The following is a 20,067-nucleotide window of genomic DNA, read 5'->3' as shown; positions in this document are numbered from 1 at the left end:
CCTAAGGTCTCCAGGACAGCCACTCACAGAGTGTTTGACATGAACCACATGAGGAGGGGTAATAAATACTCCATGATGTCTAAAGACACTCAAGGTGAACAAACTGACAACAACAGCAACAGCAAGATATGCCTCTGACTGAACGTCATGGGAGCAACTGTGAAACCAGTCAGAGACCTCCACTGCCCCAAGGGCCAACAGGTAAGTAAATATATTTCCAAACATACTTAATTAAGTGATACAATGATCTCACATTTTAGATCCCTTTCCTTACTAATTTCCTTCTTTGTTAGTACTAATTATAATGTTTGAATTAATTCACAATGCCTAACTCAGTGTGTAAATTATGACTTGACCCTTTAAATAAATAAATCTACTCCCATAAACAGCTCCTTGGAAGTCAATGGAATGTCAGAGGCTACTTGCATGTGACAGTGGAGCCATAGCAAACTGGTGAAATAGGAGGGGCAAGGTCCTGAGGACTGTGCCATTTGGGAGGACATGTTTCTTGCTACCACCTGCTGCTGCTGTCACCTCCATGAAAGACGAACTGCAGTCTGGGGTGACTGGAAGGAACCAAAGATAGGGAGGGCAAGGGTATAGAAGATGCACCTGATAAAAATATCTCACTATGGCTCTGTGTGAGAGTACTGACTGCATTTAGCTCTGAGCCATTCAGGACATTCGCTCTTCAGAGCAGTACAATATCCACAGAAGGTTGGATGCAGGCACAGTGCTGAGAAGATTCAGCTGCAGCAACGTTGCACTGTGATGTGGTTGGGTGCAAAGCTACCAGGTTGGGAAAACACTGGGTCACAGTTCCATAAATAATTTTCCCTCTCCCCCTCCTCCCCTAGGATAAAACCACCTAAGAAACAGTGATATGCAGAAATAATAACGATAAAACTGCAGGAAGAATACAGCTAGTACAGGTTTTTATTGATGTATTAAGAAAAACTGAATAGGCAAAGAACTTAATACTGTTCACTAGTGCACAGGAGGTAATCCAAAAGTGTAAGTTTGATTTTAAATTTATAGAACTAACAGCAAAGACTAACCTTGTATTGTTCTTCTTCCCTCTGTCGATTTTCAATAATCTCTTTTTTAAATTTCATAGACATCGGATCTTTGCCTTTATGAACCTGCCTGCATTTACAGTAGAGGAAAGAAAAATGGTTTACTTAATGCACAGTTTGCTTATTTAAAGGAAAACAGACTAATTCTCCTCTTCCTAAGATGTCAAGAGGACTGTAACATTTGGTGTAAGAGCAGTTCTGTGGATTGCAAATCAAACTACGGTGTACTTAAACATGATTACGCATGTTGCTTTACACTATTTGATGTACATATGTAATTCTATTCACTCTGTATCATATACATTTTAGCCCAGATTCAACATTTATTGACAACCATGCCAAAAACTCCCTTTGTCTTCAGGGGCACAAGGTGGGAATGTATGAAAATAAGGTTTGGAGAAAAAAGTTTTCAATAGCTTTTTCTCTGAATGCAACCACAGTAAAATCAAAGACCTCATTCTGTACTACTACTAATACTAATCAGATTCCCCTTAGGCAGAAGTGAAAAAAAGGGAAGTGAAACAACAGTAACTTCAATGTAAGACAAACCCATCAAGACTTGAAATGGCAGCATTACGCGTTAGTGGATAACACATACATCATTTATAGAAGCCTTAGTTAAGGAAACTCTAGTGTTGCTAATAACAGTGGTTAATTAACACTCACCACTTCAGATGATTCGCTTTCTCTTCTTGCACAGCTTGTTTAACTTTTTGTTCAAATACAGCTTCCTTCATCTGTCTTGTTTTTGTCCCTTCATTGCCTTGGCGAAGGACTGCAGGAATGTCAAAAAGCCATATCTTACCTCATATTAGACTGAGTTTTTAATTGGGAAACACATTCATTGTGATAACTGAACTCATTAATACACAAAGCTAAGGTGACACTTCCCAGAGAAACTATAACCACATGACCTCCATAATTCTGACGCTGAGTTCCTCATTGGAAACCTATACAAAATTATAAGACCAAATTTATCCTGCTTAATTATGTTACCTTCTTTCAAGTCCTTAATCTTCAATTTGCCTGGTTCCTGATTCAAAACAGTTGCCACAGCATATGGATTTGACAAGTCTGTGGGGAATCTGAGGTTTTGGTATTCAATTTCCTAAGAGATAAGAATTAATAGGGAGGAATAGAAACAACGAAGAGTATTAGTCCTGAAAAGTACTTCTGATAATGATCGCTTCACACCTTTACTTTTTCAATAGGCTTGGATCGTGGTTGGCTGGACTGGTCTCTTCTCCACACCAGCGATTTTCCTGCAGATACAGCTTTTTTCTTCAAAGGACTTCTTTGTTTTTCAAATTCTTCTTTTCTAGATGTCAGAAGGACAGACATTGCTCTTATAAGTACTCTGCAAGTGGGATGTAAGTCTAGAACATGCATCTACATCCCTTCCAGATATACAAAGGAAGCTGGAATTCTCTCTCCCAAATTATGACTGGAACCAAACTTTCTAATTTCACTAACTTTGCAGTTTGCAAAAAATAAGGTATAGGCCAAAAGATCTTACTGCTCCAGAAAACCTCTGTCTTGCAAGATATCAGCAACAAGAGTAAAATACAGCAGATATAATAGAAGCTGAGGGTGCTCAACATTTCTTTAGGGATATTTAACATCTAGCTATTTTTATTTTGGTACAGTTTCACTTCATACAGCCACAGCATTCTGAGCAGATGATATGCTACCAAAAGAGCAGGTACAAGTATTAACACTTGAATGATGTTAGAGCATTTTAAGTCTGCATAGATACAAATGCTTAAAATGATTACAGCAAAATGGCACGAAATCCTATTTCATGGGTATTTTTCAGAATTGAACAAAAATATTCAAAGATCAGTCAGCCACACATACATTAGACCCAGATGGGGTGTTGATGTTCCTGTGAATACACATACATAGGGTTTTGAGTGAAACTGTGAAATCCATAACTGCATTTTCATATGTGCTGTTCCATACTGAAGTGGAGAATATTTCACAGTTACTTCCACTTTCCCATTGCCTGGAATTATTCCTGTGATTAGAGGAGAAAAATAATGAGAATACCTCCCATGTGAGCCCACTCAAGTATACTGAAATGGATTCTGGACTATATTTTTTAAACAGTATTAGTGCTTGAGTGGATGGCAGTAGGCCTGGAAAGTATTTCAGGTCTCAAAGTATGTTTCCAGAACTATCGGTTACTAAGTAATGGGAGATATTTTGCAACAGAAGTGAGATTTGATAGTAAGACTCTAAGACTGTTCCCTACTGTTTTGAAAATGACAGAGACTGTTTATATGCAAAAATTCTCCACTTATATCTGCTACCCTCAATTTGCTGTTACTGTTTGGTTTCTCAAACAAAGCATTCTAAATACATTTCTCTGCGCTCTTTCAGGTTTGGGGAATGGTCCACATTTGATGCATTAACTGCCCCGACTGTATCTTACTTCCTTATTACTCATTCTATGATTTTCTCAAACCACTTTAACTCTTCCCTTTGTATCCCTGAACAGTCAGTGCAATCCGAGGATACAGCCCCTGGTGCTTCTCAGCATTTCTGAAACAAGGAGTTTATTCAGTTCATCATTAATATCATACAATATTAATTCATCATCTTTGTAAAGTGACCATTGTCTGGTTTTCTGCAACCTATAGTTTTAAAGAACAGCTAGTTTCATTGTTTATTTGTTTGTGTGGAATTTGTTAGATTATTTGATTATTGCTGATTACAGAGCCTAATGGCTTGAGTAGGAGCTGAAACTTCTATGTGCTCTTTAGTTCTCAACACCTCAATGGATGACCGCTTAAAGTTTTTGGCTACCAACTTTTACGAGACTGATGTTTTCCTGGGATTTTTGTATTTTTTCCTTCACCAGAATGGAGCCTACTTAGAAAACATGAATTAGTTCCAGCAACTTTGCTTGTGACTGTGCAAAAACCCAAAAATCTATTAATGAATTTTATACCTCATCCCTAGTTTTGCTCAACTGCAATGTTTTCCTCTTCCTCCCTTACAGTTACAACTTCTTAAAGCACACAGCAAGAACTCTGAAAAAATAACCAAAAACAAAGCAGCACCATAGTTCACCTTCTTTGTGAACAATGCATCTGATGGAGTCCAAATACTACCTCTGAACTGGAGAATGAAAATCCATCCGAACTCAGAAAACTTGGAAAAAAAAATCAGAATTAACACCAAAGTTGTCAGAGCTAAGGGCAAGATCCTGGTCCCCTAAGGTTCTGTCTAAACTGGAAAAAAACCCAGATCGTATCAGAACATGATCTGAGGAACTATGTTGATTAAAATGTTGAACAACTTAGCTGTCAGTATGGACAGGAACCTTCATGTGTAATATTTCATCAGCTTATCATAGGTAAACACTATTGGAAACACAGAACTGACCACATCCAAAAAACTTCATATATACATACTGATGCCTGTTTATACCATGGGTAACACCATGCTTCTGAGTAGTATTAACTAACATATCTGCAACAGTAATTTTCTAGTGAGTACAATTTATGTTGCAGTGTGATTAGCTAGATTAAATGGAGTAGGATAATTCCCAACTTGGCAAAAGCTTGATAATCTCTAACTTGTAAAAGGCAGGAACTTTCAATTGCTATATGCTTTTACTCATTCAGCTCCAATTACCATAATTATTTCTTCCATGTTAAAGACAAACCAGCTGAGAAGGCTAACCCATTTCCCCATGGAACTGAGATTGGAGAAAAAGACTCTGCTGCTCTGTTTTGTAAATGACAGTGTATATACAACTACAGAAATGGCTGCCAATTTAGTTACTCTGGAATTTATTTTACGCACATACCACTGTTGGGAATCATCCAGATTGTCTGTTAAATCTCTAGCATCAAATTACCTGCATAATACTTTTCTGCACTGGAAACAATAACAAACTGGGGAAAGATGAGGGCATCCTTATTTTCAGAACAGCTCATTTGGGGAAGTGGGATTCTACCTTCTCTGTAAGTCCAATTCAAAACATGCAGAGACCTTGGACCAACATGGGAGAGATTTGTCTTCTCCCCAGGGGTCACATTTTGATCTTCAGTACAGATGTAGGCGATACAATGCTTAATGGAACTCTGACAAGACAGCGCACATTCATATCATTCTACATACAGGAGCAACAGCAAGTTTTATTAATGTGCACAAGCAATCGGAGTCTAAATTCCACTGTCACAAACGGCACTAAGGGCCAGATTTATGATGGTCTTTATTTATTTAGATCTTTATGTATCTGAGTGGAATTGACCAAAGTGCCTAAGTGAATTCAGCAGCCAGGTCTCATTCACTTACGCACCTCTGTAAGATCCACTGGGCTCTTACATGTTTCTGTTGGCACCTGGCAAACATAACTGTGAAAGCAACTGACCTACAAATACTTATGCCTGCCTCAAGAGAGAGACCTTGCCATCATTAGGCATGAAAATCTCTGACCTTATTGTAGCCAGAAGTCCCTGCCTCTTGTGAAGCCCTACACAGAGGTTTAGACTGAATCTAACATCCATTGCCATCCCATGATACACCTGCAGCAACACATTTTGTGCTCATGACTGTAACAGCTCCTGAGGCAACAGACACAATTGTACTGAATTCTTCCAGATCACTAGGGAAACACAGGTATGGTGATATGTTTGATGGAGCAGAGGTCACCTTTTATTTCCCCCATGTATCAACAACAGGATCAACAGCAATGCACACAGTTGCTACTGTGTCTTGTTGTCTTTGATAGCTGCTAGATTTCCTCAGCAGGAGAGGTTTGCAACATGCTGCAGATAAACTTGCTATCCTGAAGCAGTGATTACTTCCTCTCTAAAACCTGAGTTTGATAATACCCAAGCAACTCCAAAAGAGAAGCAAATCATTTTCCAACACTGAGGAATGTCGCACAGGGTCACTGAGCCACTTGAGGGCTAGGCTTTGACCCCTCTTACTGTACTTTATACAAATGTAAACATTGTCTATCATTTTATGGTATGAGGAAACATACAAAAAGTCTTCAGTTAAGGGACCTGACATTTACTAATCACAAAAAGATAGATATCTGGTCCCTTAATGGAGCAGGAGCCACACTGTCCTTGGGGAAAGGAGCGATAAAGAGGTGAACTCTAGGCTGTATCTTCCTGCTTCTCTCCCTTTCGAAGGCCTCTCTGGTCTGTGAAGAGAGCAGACAAAGGCTGGATGACCTGTTTGCAAAGTCCCATATTTTGTGGGAGGTCCACAGTTGGGCAGTGAGGAGAGATACCTACTATCTGCAGAGGGCTATTTGCCACATGGCTAAGACTAAGTCATGCATATGGCTAAGATTTACCAGCCTGCATTTAACCACAAACACTTGGGGTCAAAGGCTGTATTTTTTACATGCATTTCTACCTGACACTGAATAAATGGTCACAAGTAAATACACTCAATAAATATGCATTTAACTTTCAGAATTTTAAATAAGTGCAATCTACCATATGTTGGCTGGACAGTGAAGGCTTTGTGACGCTGAATGAAATCAATGTGGAATTCAAAATCTACTGGACAGCTGCACTGCAAAGGTATAACATATTCCTTACTGAAAAAGAGAGAAAGGAAGAAGAAAGAATTAATGAAACTGCAATTGATCATCAATAGCTAGCTGGAAAATGATATTATACACAACATGCATTGACTCTATCCATGACAGAGAGATGGGTTACTTATTAATGTGAAAATAGTCATTTATCCTTGTTCCAAAATAGCAAAATATTTCAGACTATTCACTCAGTTAAGAAATTAGAACTGAATCTTGATTTCATTGCTGGGTAGTTTACATCTTGACTTACTTTCTCTTACCCAAACCAAATTCGTTACAGATGTTTTTATAAAATTTGCTTTTTAGAAATTATTTCTGTGTATCCTCACATTCTTAAAAGCTGCATTGTCTAGCAAACACAAACAATCCAAACTGGAGCAACAATAAGTACAGAATCAGAAATCAGGCTCCTCCCATGGCCTTCCTTGCGGAAGAGGATAAGAGAAGACTCCAGCGTACAGTCTTCACAAGTGCTGAATACTCTGATACATCAGCATGATTGGACCTTAACCACTGCAAAAATAACGCTGCAGGGGCCTCATTTTCATAAAACCCTTTTAAGTCACACTTTGGCTGTGTGAAGAGATATTAGAACACATCTATTCACGCCCCCCGGCTTTTGTCTGAATCTGTTTTCACGTACCAAGCTGAAACACAAGAGTTGGTATAACTCCATCATCCTACAAATCAAGACTAATTTACCCAGGCTTATTTCTGTTTCATATAAACTGTTTGACTGAAATCCTATCCTGCTGATTAGCAAAGAATGCATGTTATACACAGTGTTCCTTTGGAAAGCACATTTTGAAAAGCTTAGGAAGTGCCTTTTTTCTCTGCCTTAATATGACCTGCTTATGAAGGTCCTACACTTGTGGAAGCAAAAGGGATTTTTTCCATTGATCTCAGTGAGCTATGGATCAAGACTATAGTTCCCTGGGTTCTGTACAGTGCTGAGTATCTCTGAGAGCCTTCATCTTTAAGAAAGGTTGTAGTAGCTTAATATTGAAAAATACTGGTAAAAATAAAGGTTTGAAATCATCAGCTTTTTATTCAGGAACTCTTTCAGATTCTGAATGCATCTCTGTAGATCCCTGTTATATTGGAAACTTTTCACATTATTTAAAAGTGTATTAATTTTGTACCTTGCTTGATCTCTTTTCCATATTCTGAGAACGTGAAAATTCTTTATACTTCAGCACTTATTATAAATATGGAATAAATAAGCAGAATCACATCATGCCTAGGGGCACCCAGAAAGTCACGGTTCTTCTTCAGTCCTCTGAAAAAGCTGGGATGTCATTTCTGTGGGATTCACTAGCGTTTAACAGTCCATGGGGGTTTTGAAGAACAAATAAATGAAAAGACACAGATTTTCCTTCTACAATAGCAGGCTCATATTTATCATCCACAGAATTTTGCATTTTTCCTCTTAAATGCCTTCCTATTCATGTTTTCATGCTTCAATAAAATTCATGAGTTACTTTTAACTCACAAACTAAGCTAAAACTCAGCTACTAAGCCCTTCAGTTCTTAGAATTCACGCAGATCTTTACACCACCACCAAGAATCACCATAATTATTACTAATATAGTCAATATTCTATAGAATTAGACCCTGATCAACAGGAACACCCTTCTTCTTTTCCCCTTTCCACTTCCTATCACAACTATTGCTGATTTTTTCATGAAAATGGTCCCTGTTAGATCTATGCAAGAGCCAGAGTAAGACAAAGTCTACGTCATTCAGTGCTCCAGATCAGATTACTTTAAATATTTACAAATAGAAAAAACAAATCTAACGACTGATTGATCTCTGGACTGAGGTTAGCTATTTACTATCACTGACTTAAGTCTACCATTACTAGCTCATACCTTCAGTTTCAGAACCCTTCTTCTTAAAAGGAAGATCCGTGCACTTAGGACTTCTTAATACTAAAAGGATATAGTACTTAGGAGCATACAGATTGAGAACAGCAGCTAGTATACAGCCATACAGCGTCAGCAGATGATGAATGAGGTGAGTCAGCACCAATTTAGACTAGCTGAAACCCCAGTTCCATCTATATATAATTTTTTTCAGATTTTTCATATGCTTGTCCCACAAAATATGGACAAATATGTCTCCTTCACTCACCTCTGACCAACTGATACATCAGACAGATTTATAAACGATGGAAATTCTACAACATTCACAGCAGGGTAGGCATGCATAGGAATGAGTAATGTATCTTCTCCCTGCAAAAAGGTGGTAAATATTAATTTCTTACACTGAATAAATGTTATGGAAAGTAAAAGTTTATATAGCACTTGGTCAGTAACTGGGTATGAAACACCTTGAAGATCATCACTGTGTCAGCTAAGGCTATTGACAGTCTGCTTGCTTCCAGTATCCATCTGTCTTTCTATACTTTCAGTAACTATCTAGACCACCTGTAAGTCTGCTCAGCTGAAACACTGCATCAGTAAAGCACCAAGACTGATCTATGGGCAAAGAATTACAAAAGGAGGAAGATATTCTACCCGCAATCCTAGGGTATTTACAGTCTGAAAAATCTATGCTAAAAAATTTTGGGTGCTTAAAATCAAAATACTCCAATCCAGACTTTTTCATATAAACTCATGTGGTTCTAATAACTAGTGTTCCATCATACATTTGTGGAAGATCTTTGAATCTTGGGGATTAATTGTACCTTTGGGATTAATTGTACCTTTATTTTATCATCAGCATCATGTCTTAACTGTTGTTTTATTCCACTAGAACTGTATTTTCTTAAAATAAATCCTTACCTGACAGTGAATTCGGATGCAGTCATAGTAATATCGCCACTCATCAGGACAAAAGTCAACAGTAACTGCAAATGACAAGCCAGGGACAAGCCGGTGCTAGAAAACAATACAGAAAGAAGGTATATGAAAACTGCTTATATGAAACAAACAGAGTGCTGTGTGCAAAGAACAGTGTGAAGGTTCTCTGACACTTACCGTTTTGTTGTATTTGATCTGAAAATACTTTGTCTGGGGTGGTATAATGTGAAGGTTTATTACATCACCAGAAATATTTATCAGCTTCTGTAGAACAAGAGAAAACCAAAAACCCAAATGCTTTACAATATGAGAGGTCATTTGGGAATGCCTATCGTATTCTTGAGACTATCCATAGCAATGAAGTTATATTAATCAAGGAAGTAATCATTTTTGTTTTGGTAGAAATAACTCTAAGTATGCTCTGAATTTAAAAAGAAAACTATTTAAACCTTGCAACCTACATTTTTAATCTTTGGAAACAAGTCACAGTCCTTTACTTAGGAAGAATTACAGCTTATTCTATGTGAATCTGCCTGAGATCAACAAGACTAATTTCAAAGGAAGAAGTTACCGCTGAATCAAATTCTGGTGCTGTTTTGTTTACAGGCAAAAGGAACAAAAAATTTAACAACCCACTGACTTCCCTTTTACAGAGGTATGAAAGAACAGAAATGACTTAATATTCCACTGTTTTGTTCTGGATCATGAAGTAACAAACCTTTGGACTGTGCCAGTTCAGCCTGCAAAGCCTCCTGCATCTTGTTTACTTTCTTTATACCTGGTCAACCTAGCCCATCATAGCCATCCAACCTCTGCCTCAAAGCACTTTCTATATGAACAAAGACAGAGAAAAGGAAAAGCAGAGAGAGGAAAAGTAGATGCTCAAATTATTCATCAGGAAAGGGAATAAAACATATATGTCCTGATTTTCTTTCCTTAGATCAGACTGCACTTGCCAGAAGGCCAGATGTATTTTCAAAATCTTCCCAGCAGTGAGCACGGTTGGATCCACAAAGACAGTCCAATATATTCTAACACCAATCCTTTATGGATTTAAAGCAGAGATCCTTCATGAATGACTTGCAAGTCACATATCATTCTAACCCTGCTCATAGATACAGACATAGAAAAGGTAAAACAGAGACTGCAAAGGACAGCAATGCCCACAGCATGGTACTGTCTGTTTTGTTACTTGTCTGTTTTGTTACCTCAGGGCCACTGATTTGAAGTGCTGCTTTATAAAGTACTCCATACAGCAAGAGGACTCATGATCGTGAGCAGTCTACTCAGCTTCTGTTGTCCTTTTACAAGCCCTAAGAGGATCTCTGCTCTGACACTTACTAGCGTCTGTTGGTGATGTCTTCCAATTTCATACCCTCCATAGTGTAACACAGCAGGCTCAGCTTGTATGACCTCATTCCTCCGAAGTTTTGAATAAATCTCTGGAAAGAAACATAAAGAAACAGGGAGGAAAGGAGACCAGGTGAAACAGACATCATGATTGTTATATTTATCTAGTGCGTTTATGTAGCGCCCAATGTGTTATAGAGAGAAAATAGAGACAGAGCTCATTTCTTCTGCTAAGAAATGGTCCTGAGATGCCTAACTAGTTAAATGAATTGTTAAGATGGCATCTGGCACCCCAGCAGCTTCATGATCCTGGAGTAGTTTCTCTCTGGGCAAGAAGGGCAAGGAGGAGGATCCAGGGAACTACAGCTCAGTAAGCCTCACATCCATCCCTGGGAAAGTGATGGAGCAAATAAACCTGGAAACTATTTCCAAACATGTAGAGAACAAAAAGGTGATTGGGGGTAGTCACAATGGATTTATGAAGGGGAAATCATGTCTGGCCAACCTGATAGCTTTCTGCGATGAGATGACTGCCTTGGTGGATGAGTGGAGAGCAGCGGACATTGTTCATCTCGACTATAGCAAATCTTTCGACGCTGTCTCCCAGAACACCCTCACTGACAAACCGATGAAGTATTATGGACTAGGTAAGAAGACAGTGAGTGGGACTGTAAACTGGTTGAACTGCTGGGCTTGTCAAGTTGTGAACAGCAGCATGAAATCCAGCTGGAGGCTGGTCATCAGCACTGTACCCTAGGGGTTGATATTGAGGCTAAACTACTGTTCAACACCTTCATTAATAATCTTGACTATGGGACAGAGTGCACCCTCAGCACAGCAAGTTCACAAATGATACAAAACTGGGAGGAGTGATCAGTAGACCAGATGGGCGCGCTAACATACAGAGAGACCTTGAAAGGCTGGAGAAATGAGCTGACATGGACCTCATGAAGATGCGGAAAGGTAAGTGCAAAGTCCTGCACCTGGAGAAGAGAAAACCCCAAGCACCAGTACAGGCTGGGGACCGAATGGCTGGAAAGCAGCTTGGCAGAAAAGAATGTAGGGGTCCTGGAGGACCACAAGTTGACCGTGAGCCAGAAATGTCACCTCGTGGCAAAGAAGACCAGCAGCATTCTGGGCTGCATTAGGAAGAGTGTTGCCAGCAGATCGAGGGAAGTGATCCTTCCCCTCTGCTCAGCGCTGGTGAGGCCATATCTGGACTGCTGCATCCAGGTCTGGGCTTCCCAGTACAAGACAGACATGGATTTACTGGAGCAAGTCCAGTGAAGGGCCACAAAGATGATTAAGGGACTGGAGCATTTGTCATATGAGGAGAGTCTGAGAGCTGGGAGAAAAGAAGGCTCAGGGGGATCTTGTCAATGTGTATAAATACCTGATGGAAGGGTATAAAGACAATGGAGCCAGACTTTTCTCAGTGGCAAGAGGTAATGGGCACAAACTGGGATACAATAGATTCTATTTAAACATAAGAAAGGTATCTCGCTTCAATCAGATACCACAAAATTTAGGTCAGCCAGGAACAGTACAGATACAGATACGAATGCTTTCCTGGCTACCTCTCGTATGATTTAGTCTCACAGGGAGCCACAGATTAAGCAACAGAATAGGAGTTTTGTCTATGAGTTGAGAAAAAAAAAAACAGAGAAGTGTGTCCCATGATTGCTTTAAGGTTGGGGAATGAGAGAGCAGAAACTTACTTGATTCCAGCAGGTGATTGGGGACAGCATATCTTTTTTGAGGTTCCTCCACTAGGCTGTCCAGAAGGATGCTGGGTATCTTCTTGAAGGATTTTTCAGCGCCAGTCAATTCTGTAGAGGCTGACTGAACCACCTCCATGTTAGGAAAGAAATGGAGTCCAAGGGGTACTAAAATACCTCAACACCTGGTATCAAATCAAAATAACATAATGATCAAAATGCCTTCCCTTACACTGGTAACTCCCGTTGCCTAAAACTGCTTGCCCTTTAGGAAAGGGATCATGTCCTGAGACCAGTTAAAATCCTTCCCTCCTACTTGAGTAATAGATTTACTATGTCTCACATTCTGGACTGTAACTTGTAGGCAGAAGTACCAAATGGCTAGGTGCCAAACATCCATCAAGGTGGGCATTAATATAAGGTAAACTTCTGTCAACTTCATAGAGCCAAGAGTCAAATCATGAGACAGACTCTACCGTTGTTATTCATTTCAGCATTATACACTCAAGATCCACTGTGGGACAGAGGCAACAGTTGGTTCCTCAGGTAGCCAAGCCCTGTGCTGTTGATGATTTTACATGGTCACTGAACACTGCGGAATCAATAGTCAGATGTTACACAAGTCTCATTCTCACCTATGCAAAGCTTTCCCATCTCTACAAAGCTCCATGAAAATCAAGCCATCATACGGGGTTACTGTTTTGACCAGCAGTTATTTCCAAAGAAAGCTCATCCATGGAAAGAGCATGGCTGAACTGAGAAAAAGGCAAGCTGTAAAGCAATGATACACTCCAGAACTCTGCCACTGCAGTTCCAAGTCCAGCTTGTAGTCAGAAATGACTCTTTATATAACACAATCTATCTTGCACAAGAGGGCAGAGGCTCCAAAGACTGGACAAGATGCTCCAATTATTATCCTCATTGTATGCACACTTCCATGAGACCCTCGCACAGCTCTTGTACATGCCATATCCTGCCCTTACAGAAAGTAAATCTTCAGGCGTAGAGTTAGTGAAATAAGCCTGGCACTTGGACAGGACAGAATACTTCTGAGCTGGCACGCTGTGCCTAGGGCAACTTGATTCACCCTTGCTCTCCAAAGTTTACAGGAGAGGGTCTGCCTACAGAGAGAGTGTATGCTAAGTACATGTGGTACATGGCAAAGTAACTCCAGCAAACATTGCTCTCTAGCACTCCCCAGCACTTCGGGCATTTTCATCTGTCCTTGTGCTTATTGGGAATGTTTGGCCTTGAGTATTGTGTAAGTCTTCTCTCTTCTTTCACGACCCCCAGCCCAGAGAAAGGAGAAAAGGTTCTTCTGATAATTGCCCTATCCAAACTGACTTCTCTAGAGACCTTTTTCCAATTTCTCCTGAGCGTATGGGTCATTAACTTGTAGATTCTTCTTTAATTTTTAAATGTTAATATGAGGGATAAGAAAACTGGCATTTGAATTTTTTGTTTAGATAGCATCAGCTGGGTTATTTGTTTGGTGAAGATAACTATAAACCCAGAAGGCCAAGGGTCAATTATAGATCCTGTGTTAGGTAAGCACAGTTATCAGAACATAAACTTATCTAATGACAAGTGCAAATATTACGCAATAAGGAAACCAGACACAATCCATCCACAAAGAAGTATCTTCCTAAATATAGCACATAGGTCTTAGCCCTCCTACGATCTGCTGCATGGTGGAAAGGGCAAGATATGTTGGCAAAAGTACTGAGTTCAAAAGCAGCCATGCTGGATTATTCATCCCTCAGCCTCATTTTGGATGTGGTTTTCATGAATGGAAAGGTGGGTGCACAGCTCAGGATGGTGCTGCATTAATAACAAAGCACACTTAAACCCATGCAAAGCTAGACATATTATAGACTCTGCCAAGTTCTTGCCGTAAGGCACCTTCTTGCTCCAGGAGCACTGGCACAAGAGCTGATGAGCTGCTTGGACAACAGAGCTGGGTTGTATGAGTCACACTACAGGCGGCAGTACTTTAAGATCCAGCAGTTCCAAAGTTGAATCTATGGTATCAAAACTCAAGAACGCTTGCACTGTGGTTTTCCACTCTCATACAGGCTTGTATGACCTTAAAGGACCCCAATCTGAAACGACATTGGTCAATAAAGGTTTGAGGGAGGAAGTGCACAGGAAGCATCACAGGGATGCCCAACATAGTTACCTGGATCAGTTCTGTTGAGGACTGAAGTGACCCATCCCCCATTGCATTTTGTGGCCATATGTCTGATATTTGTCAGTTTTTCTGGTCTGCTTTAGATCTTTCAGGCAGAAGTTGTCAGGTTTTTTAACTTGTGCTGTTTTGATTTATGGCCTTGTGCAATATTAAATAATAAATAAGCAAGAATCTTGAAATCATGCACTACCAAAACTGTGGCCTTAATGATTTTTTCCACTCCATGGCTTTACGTACAAACTTTCCACATGCAATAGAAAAATCTGTAGGAGGAACTGCATTATTGTACCCAACAATAACTTTGTTCTGAAGCAGCAACCGAGCCCAATCAAACTTTGACAAAAACATGTCAAAATAATTATAAACATAAGGCCTACATTCTTTCCACTCATGTTGTTTGACTGTTCTTAACTTTAATTTATAAAACTGCCATCCTCCCTCACTGGTCAGCACTCCCCATTAGGAATACAAGTTTTGAAAAGCTGGAGACAGCTTTACATGAGCAAAATATTGTTTCCAGTGTAATCGTATCCGTAATTTAAAATGATGCTACCATCACCACTCACCAGCTTTAGCAACACGCTGCAGTACTCCTGGCTGTGAAAGGGCTAATACCGCATGACTGTTGACAGTACCGAGGTCCTGGAGTTGCTGACTGAGGGGCACGCGTCCCTAAGCTTCCCAGGACAGCTGGGGCTGTGCTGGGGACTGCATTTTTGTGCAAAACCGTCACTAGGAGAACTCTGCAGCTGTGAAGCCCTAGCTCCATTGAAGGCAATGGCAGAAATCTCCCCAGGGCCCCGGGGTGAGGGTATCACCCTTCCCCTGCCAAGCTGTGGGTTTTCTAACCCCGTCGTGCTTCACAGCTCCTGGCACGCTCCGCCACCGTGAAGCAGCAAGGGATACGACTGAAGGCATGAGATCTACAACAGCACTTAAGTGCTTACGAGCAGCAGAAAGCACGCTTTTAAGATCCTCTCTGCATAACCAGTCTGGCAGAGCTGCTTAGCGGACGTTACGAGTCCGTCCCTTCCGAACCAGCGCTCGTGCCGGTATAAACGACGTCCCTGGCCTCCAGCCCCCGGTGACACAAGCCCTCCCGCCCCGTCCGCCGCCGACACGAGTTCTGCCCCCGGCCGCGCCGCGCACCCACCTCAGCGCCCACCCGCGCGGCGCGCGCGGGCCGCGGCCGTTGCCGCCGGTTGCAAGGCAACGAGCAACGGCTCTGGGCTGTACCATTTCCATCTGGGGGGGGGGAGGTGGAGACCGGCCGCACTCGGACGGCGGCGCTGCCAGGCCGAAACCCCCCCGCGACGAAAGCGGGCGGGTGGGGGCGCCCCCCTCGGGCTGCGCCGCGGGCAGCGCCGCGAGATGGCGGCGCCTGGGGCGGTTCTTGGCGGCCGTTCTGCTGCTCGGGGCGGCGGCGGCGGCTTTCGCCGTGGCCCGTGGCCCCGGGGGGGAAGCCCGCTCGGGGCAGCGCTGCCGGGGGCGCCGCGGCGCTCGCGTAGCTGGGCCGGGGCTGCCTTGGCACTGGCGCCTCGTCGCCCTGCTGGGGGGGGCGGGAAAGGGCCTGCTGCTGCAAGCGTCCGTTTGGCCCGGTCGCTTCGCTGCTTCCAGTGAGGTTATTTGTAAGGGGTTAAGCTGGTCCCTGAACGCGATACCAGCCTCAGGCGGTGTCTCGGGTCACCGCGAGGAAGGGAGCAGGCGGTGTTAGCCAGCCTCTTCCAGCATCACACCTGTAACTTACTTTGCCCATATGGTTTCTTGCTGCTTGCTTCTCGGCCTGTGCTGGGACTGCAGCACAGGGCTGGCTCTGTTGCTCCAGATGCGGCTTAAAACTTCCTTTAAAATAACTGTAGTTCATTTGTCTCAGATAGCAAAACTACAAAAAAAAAAAAAAAAAAAAAAAAAAAAAACCCTTTTGTTGCTACTTAGTTTCCAATCGGCAGCGTTTTCAGGATCTCTTCAACTACTGTGTTTGCAGACATTGCAGAAGCATTTTTTTTCTTTAGAAACACTTTTCTATTAACACATGAGTTGTTCTATGTTGTCCTTGATAAGGCTTTAATAAAGGTTCTTCTCTGAAGTCCGGAGAAGCGAAGCCACATGGGGTTATGCAGTTTCCTTTGGGACTTTTGACTTGAAACAGACTTTGAAAGTTTTATTACAATGTAAAGAAAAGATAATCTCTTTACTCCCTGTATATTCTCACTTTAAAAAGCAGTCCCTTGAAACATAAGCATGAATATATTTTCCAGTTTATTGCTCTTACCACTGATAGATTTTTTTTACATTTACCTGCATATGTATAGGGAACAAGAGAAAGCACACTTTTCTACCCTTTTTTTTTCTTCAGACAGGAGATAACACACTGAAGAGACAGAAATGCTGCACTGAACGCAGTATTGTTATTGACTTGGACAGACACATTCCATTTTCCTGAAGATTTCTTAGCATCCTTTGTAAGTGTTTTTATTTGGGACCCAAATCTGTAAGCCCTGAGAACTCCTAACAGAGTCAGTGGAACATCCAAGGAGAAAGATCTAACACCAAAGAAATTTGCGCTTATTTCTTGCATTATAGAAATTAAAATCAAGAATATTGTGGTGCCCCAGCTTCTTCTGCCATGACTGCATTATATTTGTCTTGGGCATGAGTGTGTATTTGGAACAAACCATATTAATAGCCCTGCTATTTTTTGCATAAGGTTTTAAGTAAATATAGAAAGACAGAAATATTTCCAGAAGTTTTTTATGTATTCTAAGAATAAAATTCTTGTCTTTCAATACTCTTACACAGAGGTAAAAGTGACTGAAAGCAGTGGTGCTCAATTCAAATAAAAAAGGAAAGAACAAAAACTTCAGATCAGGAAATTCAACTCTCAGAACTTAGTTCCCAGACTTAGTAAAATGTTATTGCAGTTGATTAGAAAAGAATTATACCTACATGCTTGACAAGGCTGGGAAACTAGGCTGGTGCACTAGCCCACCATTTCACACTTCTTTTTCTGCTGGAAATGCTCTTGCTTCTCCCTGTGTGAGGTAGAAGACCACCAATGGACAGCAGTGTGCTGGATCACTCTAAGGTGCATAACCCCTCAGGCAGATGCCTAAAATATCTCCTGCCTCTGAAACCTCTTGTCTCTCCTGGGTGCACACGTCCTTCTCTTAGCTTCACATGCATGGCTATCTGACTTTGGGAAAGCTTTGCTCACTGCAACTGTCAGAAGAGGAGAGAATGTGAAACAGTGCTTTTCCAAATTACCCATTCACCTCAGCTAAATGAAGAGTCATGACGGAGGCGGGCAGCAGCTTGTTCTCCGCCTGACAAGCCGAGAGCAGGAGAGGTGGCTGCAATTCTTTCCTCCTGCAGAATAAACCTGCTGCAGAGCACTGGCAGGGGGCTGGGTTGCCAGCATCACCTCCGAGAGGAACGTAGGCACTTTCTGTAATACTTGCCTTTTTCTGTGTGGCACGTTTTGACACTGGAAATAGAATTGTTGGCTCCAGAGCCTATTCACAGCATCCTGCGCTGAAGTTGCTTAGATCTGTAGATAAGCTAGTTCTATGTTCATATCTCCAAGAAAAAGCCGCAGGAACATATTAGTGAATGGGAACATAATAGAGCAAACAGAATGTTAACATATTTTTCCTTCCACAGAAACACAATTCACATGTATCTCTGTCTATTTGCACAGTCATAATTGAGTGCAAACCAGAATCAATCTCTGTTTCCACACCAGAGGAGCAGAATATGATGCACTTCTGGAAGAGCACTCTATAAGGTTTCCTGAAAAGTAGCAAATCAGTGAAAAAGGTAGGTGAAAAAAGGGGATTATCGGTCAGCAAATCTGCAGATTTCCTTGGGATTGTTAGTATATATAAATAATTATATGTTAATATATATAAATAAAGATTGTGAATTAGAATCTAAATAGGTTATTCTCACTTCAGTTTTATATCCATATTCCAAATATCAGATGAAAAATGCATGGCCTGATTGTCAAACAGCAGTAGAGGGATTACAAGCAATTTACTTATTTAATGAAGGATGGAAAAAATGAATGATTAGACTGAAGCACTAATGGAAATTTTAAGTATTAACAAATAAATATTTAACATCAAAGTTAGTTGGTGCTTGATAAGTAAAGAATCCTACAATCAGAGTAATATAACTCAAAGTAATTTATTTTATTTACTCCTAAAGTTACAATTGAGTCTTCCATGAGTCCATGAACAAATTCCAATGTTTCCTTTCTGTTTTAGACTACAAAATTGATAGAAATTCCAGACGTGACAAATAAAATGGATATACTGAGTAGGAATTAGGGTAGATGTACATAGCAAAGTACAATGCTACGTTGCTTAATTAAGCAAACTCCTTGTTTCAGCATCTGTGAATTCTTGTTAATAATTCTCTTTAGTCTGCTACTGCTAATACATTTCCTCATCCAGCGTGTCTGTCCCAGTTAGTTAACATCTGTCACATTGTAATTCAAACAATGGTTTTAACAGATGACAATTCTCCATGTCTTATTTTGCATCCAGCTTCTTTCAAAGCCTCAGACTGCATATGAATGTAACACAAAAGTCATAAAATATTAGGCTCTTCATTCCTGCTGTTGGTGTTTAAATCCAATATCCACTCTCAAAAACTCCTGGGCAACCATTGCGTATTTCAGAAAATGCCCCACATTAGGAAGTACATTAAGGAGCAAAGCTCCCTCGAGTCGCTAAATGTGAGCAAGAGTGGTCGCTTGCAGGGGAAGTTGTTACAGTATGAATGGAATAATAAAATATTCTTTGAGCCGCAGAATAAGAGAGAATGACTTAGCACCCCAGTGCAATGACGAAACATTGCCAGTGCGGTTTCTTTAGACTACTGTAATCGCATTGTTTGGCTGCCTCTCAGACCCCCTTTTAACAGTTGCTTTAACCCTTTGACCAATTTCAGCCAAACTCTGGGGAAGCAGAAATCTTAAAGAGATGGAAGGTCCTACAAGTTTAGTGTGGATAGGGGCAAGGAAGGCTGAAACCTTTGCCTTTCTGAGGGAAATCTGCTGGGTGAGCTTGATAGTTTTGTGCTCAGCTTGCCCTGCCAAGTGGGCAGTAAGCGCATGCAAGCCCGGCAGCCGGGCAGCGCACCTGCAGCTGGGGGACGGGGCTCACGCTGCCTCTTGCCCAGCTCTTGCTCTGGGGGTGCAGGGAGAAATGAAGGTGCCGTGTAAGGGAAACAGTATTGCAGTTCAGCGATCCTAGGGGACACACAGAGCTGGAGTTATGGGGGTGGGAGCTGGCATGGAAGAGAGGACAACACTCTCTAGGAAACCGGGGTTGCTTCGTTATGCTGCTCACTG

The 20,067-nt window shown here is 41.3% G+C and overlaps 1 protein-coding gene across 2 annotated transcripts in view; it reads right to left on the bottom strand.

Annotated features, from left to right (window-relative positions):
* Positions 1-16,023, bottom strand: part of CFAP221 (cilia and flagella associated protein 221) — a 29,050-nt gene extending 13,027 nt beyond the window's left edge. Inside the window, exons 1-12 of one of the 2 annotated variants that reach the window (XM_026109061.2) lie at positions 15,865-16,023; positions 12,521-12,705; positions 10,794-10,894; positions 9,630-9,716; positions 9,435-9,530; positions 8,782-8,882; positions 6,545-6,648; positions 2,934-3,093; positions 2,271-2,394; positions 2,073-2,184; positions 1,743-1,851; positions 1,059-1,146 (exon numbers count right to left, since the gene is read on the bottom strand). In XM_026109061.2, coding sequence (XP_025964846.2) covers positions 1,059-1,146; positions 1,743-1,851; positions 2,073-2,184; positions 2,271-2,394; positions 2,934-3,093; positions 6,545-6,648; positions 8,782-8,882; positions 9,435-9,530; positions 9,630-9,716; positions 10,794-10,894; positions 12,521-12,659 — 1,221 coding nt within the window. In that variant the 5' untranslated portion in view covers positions 12,660-12,705; positions 15,865-16,023. Of the gene's footprint in view, positions 1-1,058; positions 1,147-1,742; positions 1,852-2,072; positions 2,185-2,270; positions 2,395-2,933; positions 3,094-6,544; positions 6,649-8,781; positions 8,883-9,434; positions 9,531-9,629; positions 9,717-10,793; positions 10,895-12,520; positions 12,706-15,277; positions 15,738-15,864 lie in introns of those variants that run through there. The other variant, XM_026109060.2, reaches the window with a different exon arrangement.
* Positions 16,024-20,067: the final 4,044 nt, after the last annotated feature.

Source organism: Dromaius novaehollandiae, chromosome 7 (assembly GCF_036370855.1).
Source record: "Dromaius novaehollandiae isolate bDroNov1 chromosome 7, bDroNov1.hap1, whole genome shotgun sequence".
Lineage (NCBI taxonomy): Eukaryota > Metazoa > Chordata > Aves > Casuariiformes > Dromaiidae > Dromaius > Dromaius novaehollandiae.
Note: the sequence above shows the minus strand (reverse complement) of the source record. Positions and strands in the feature narration are given on the sequence as shown.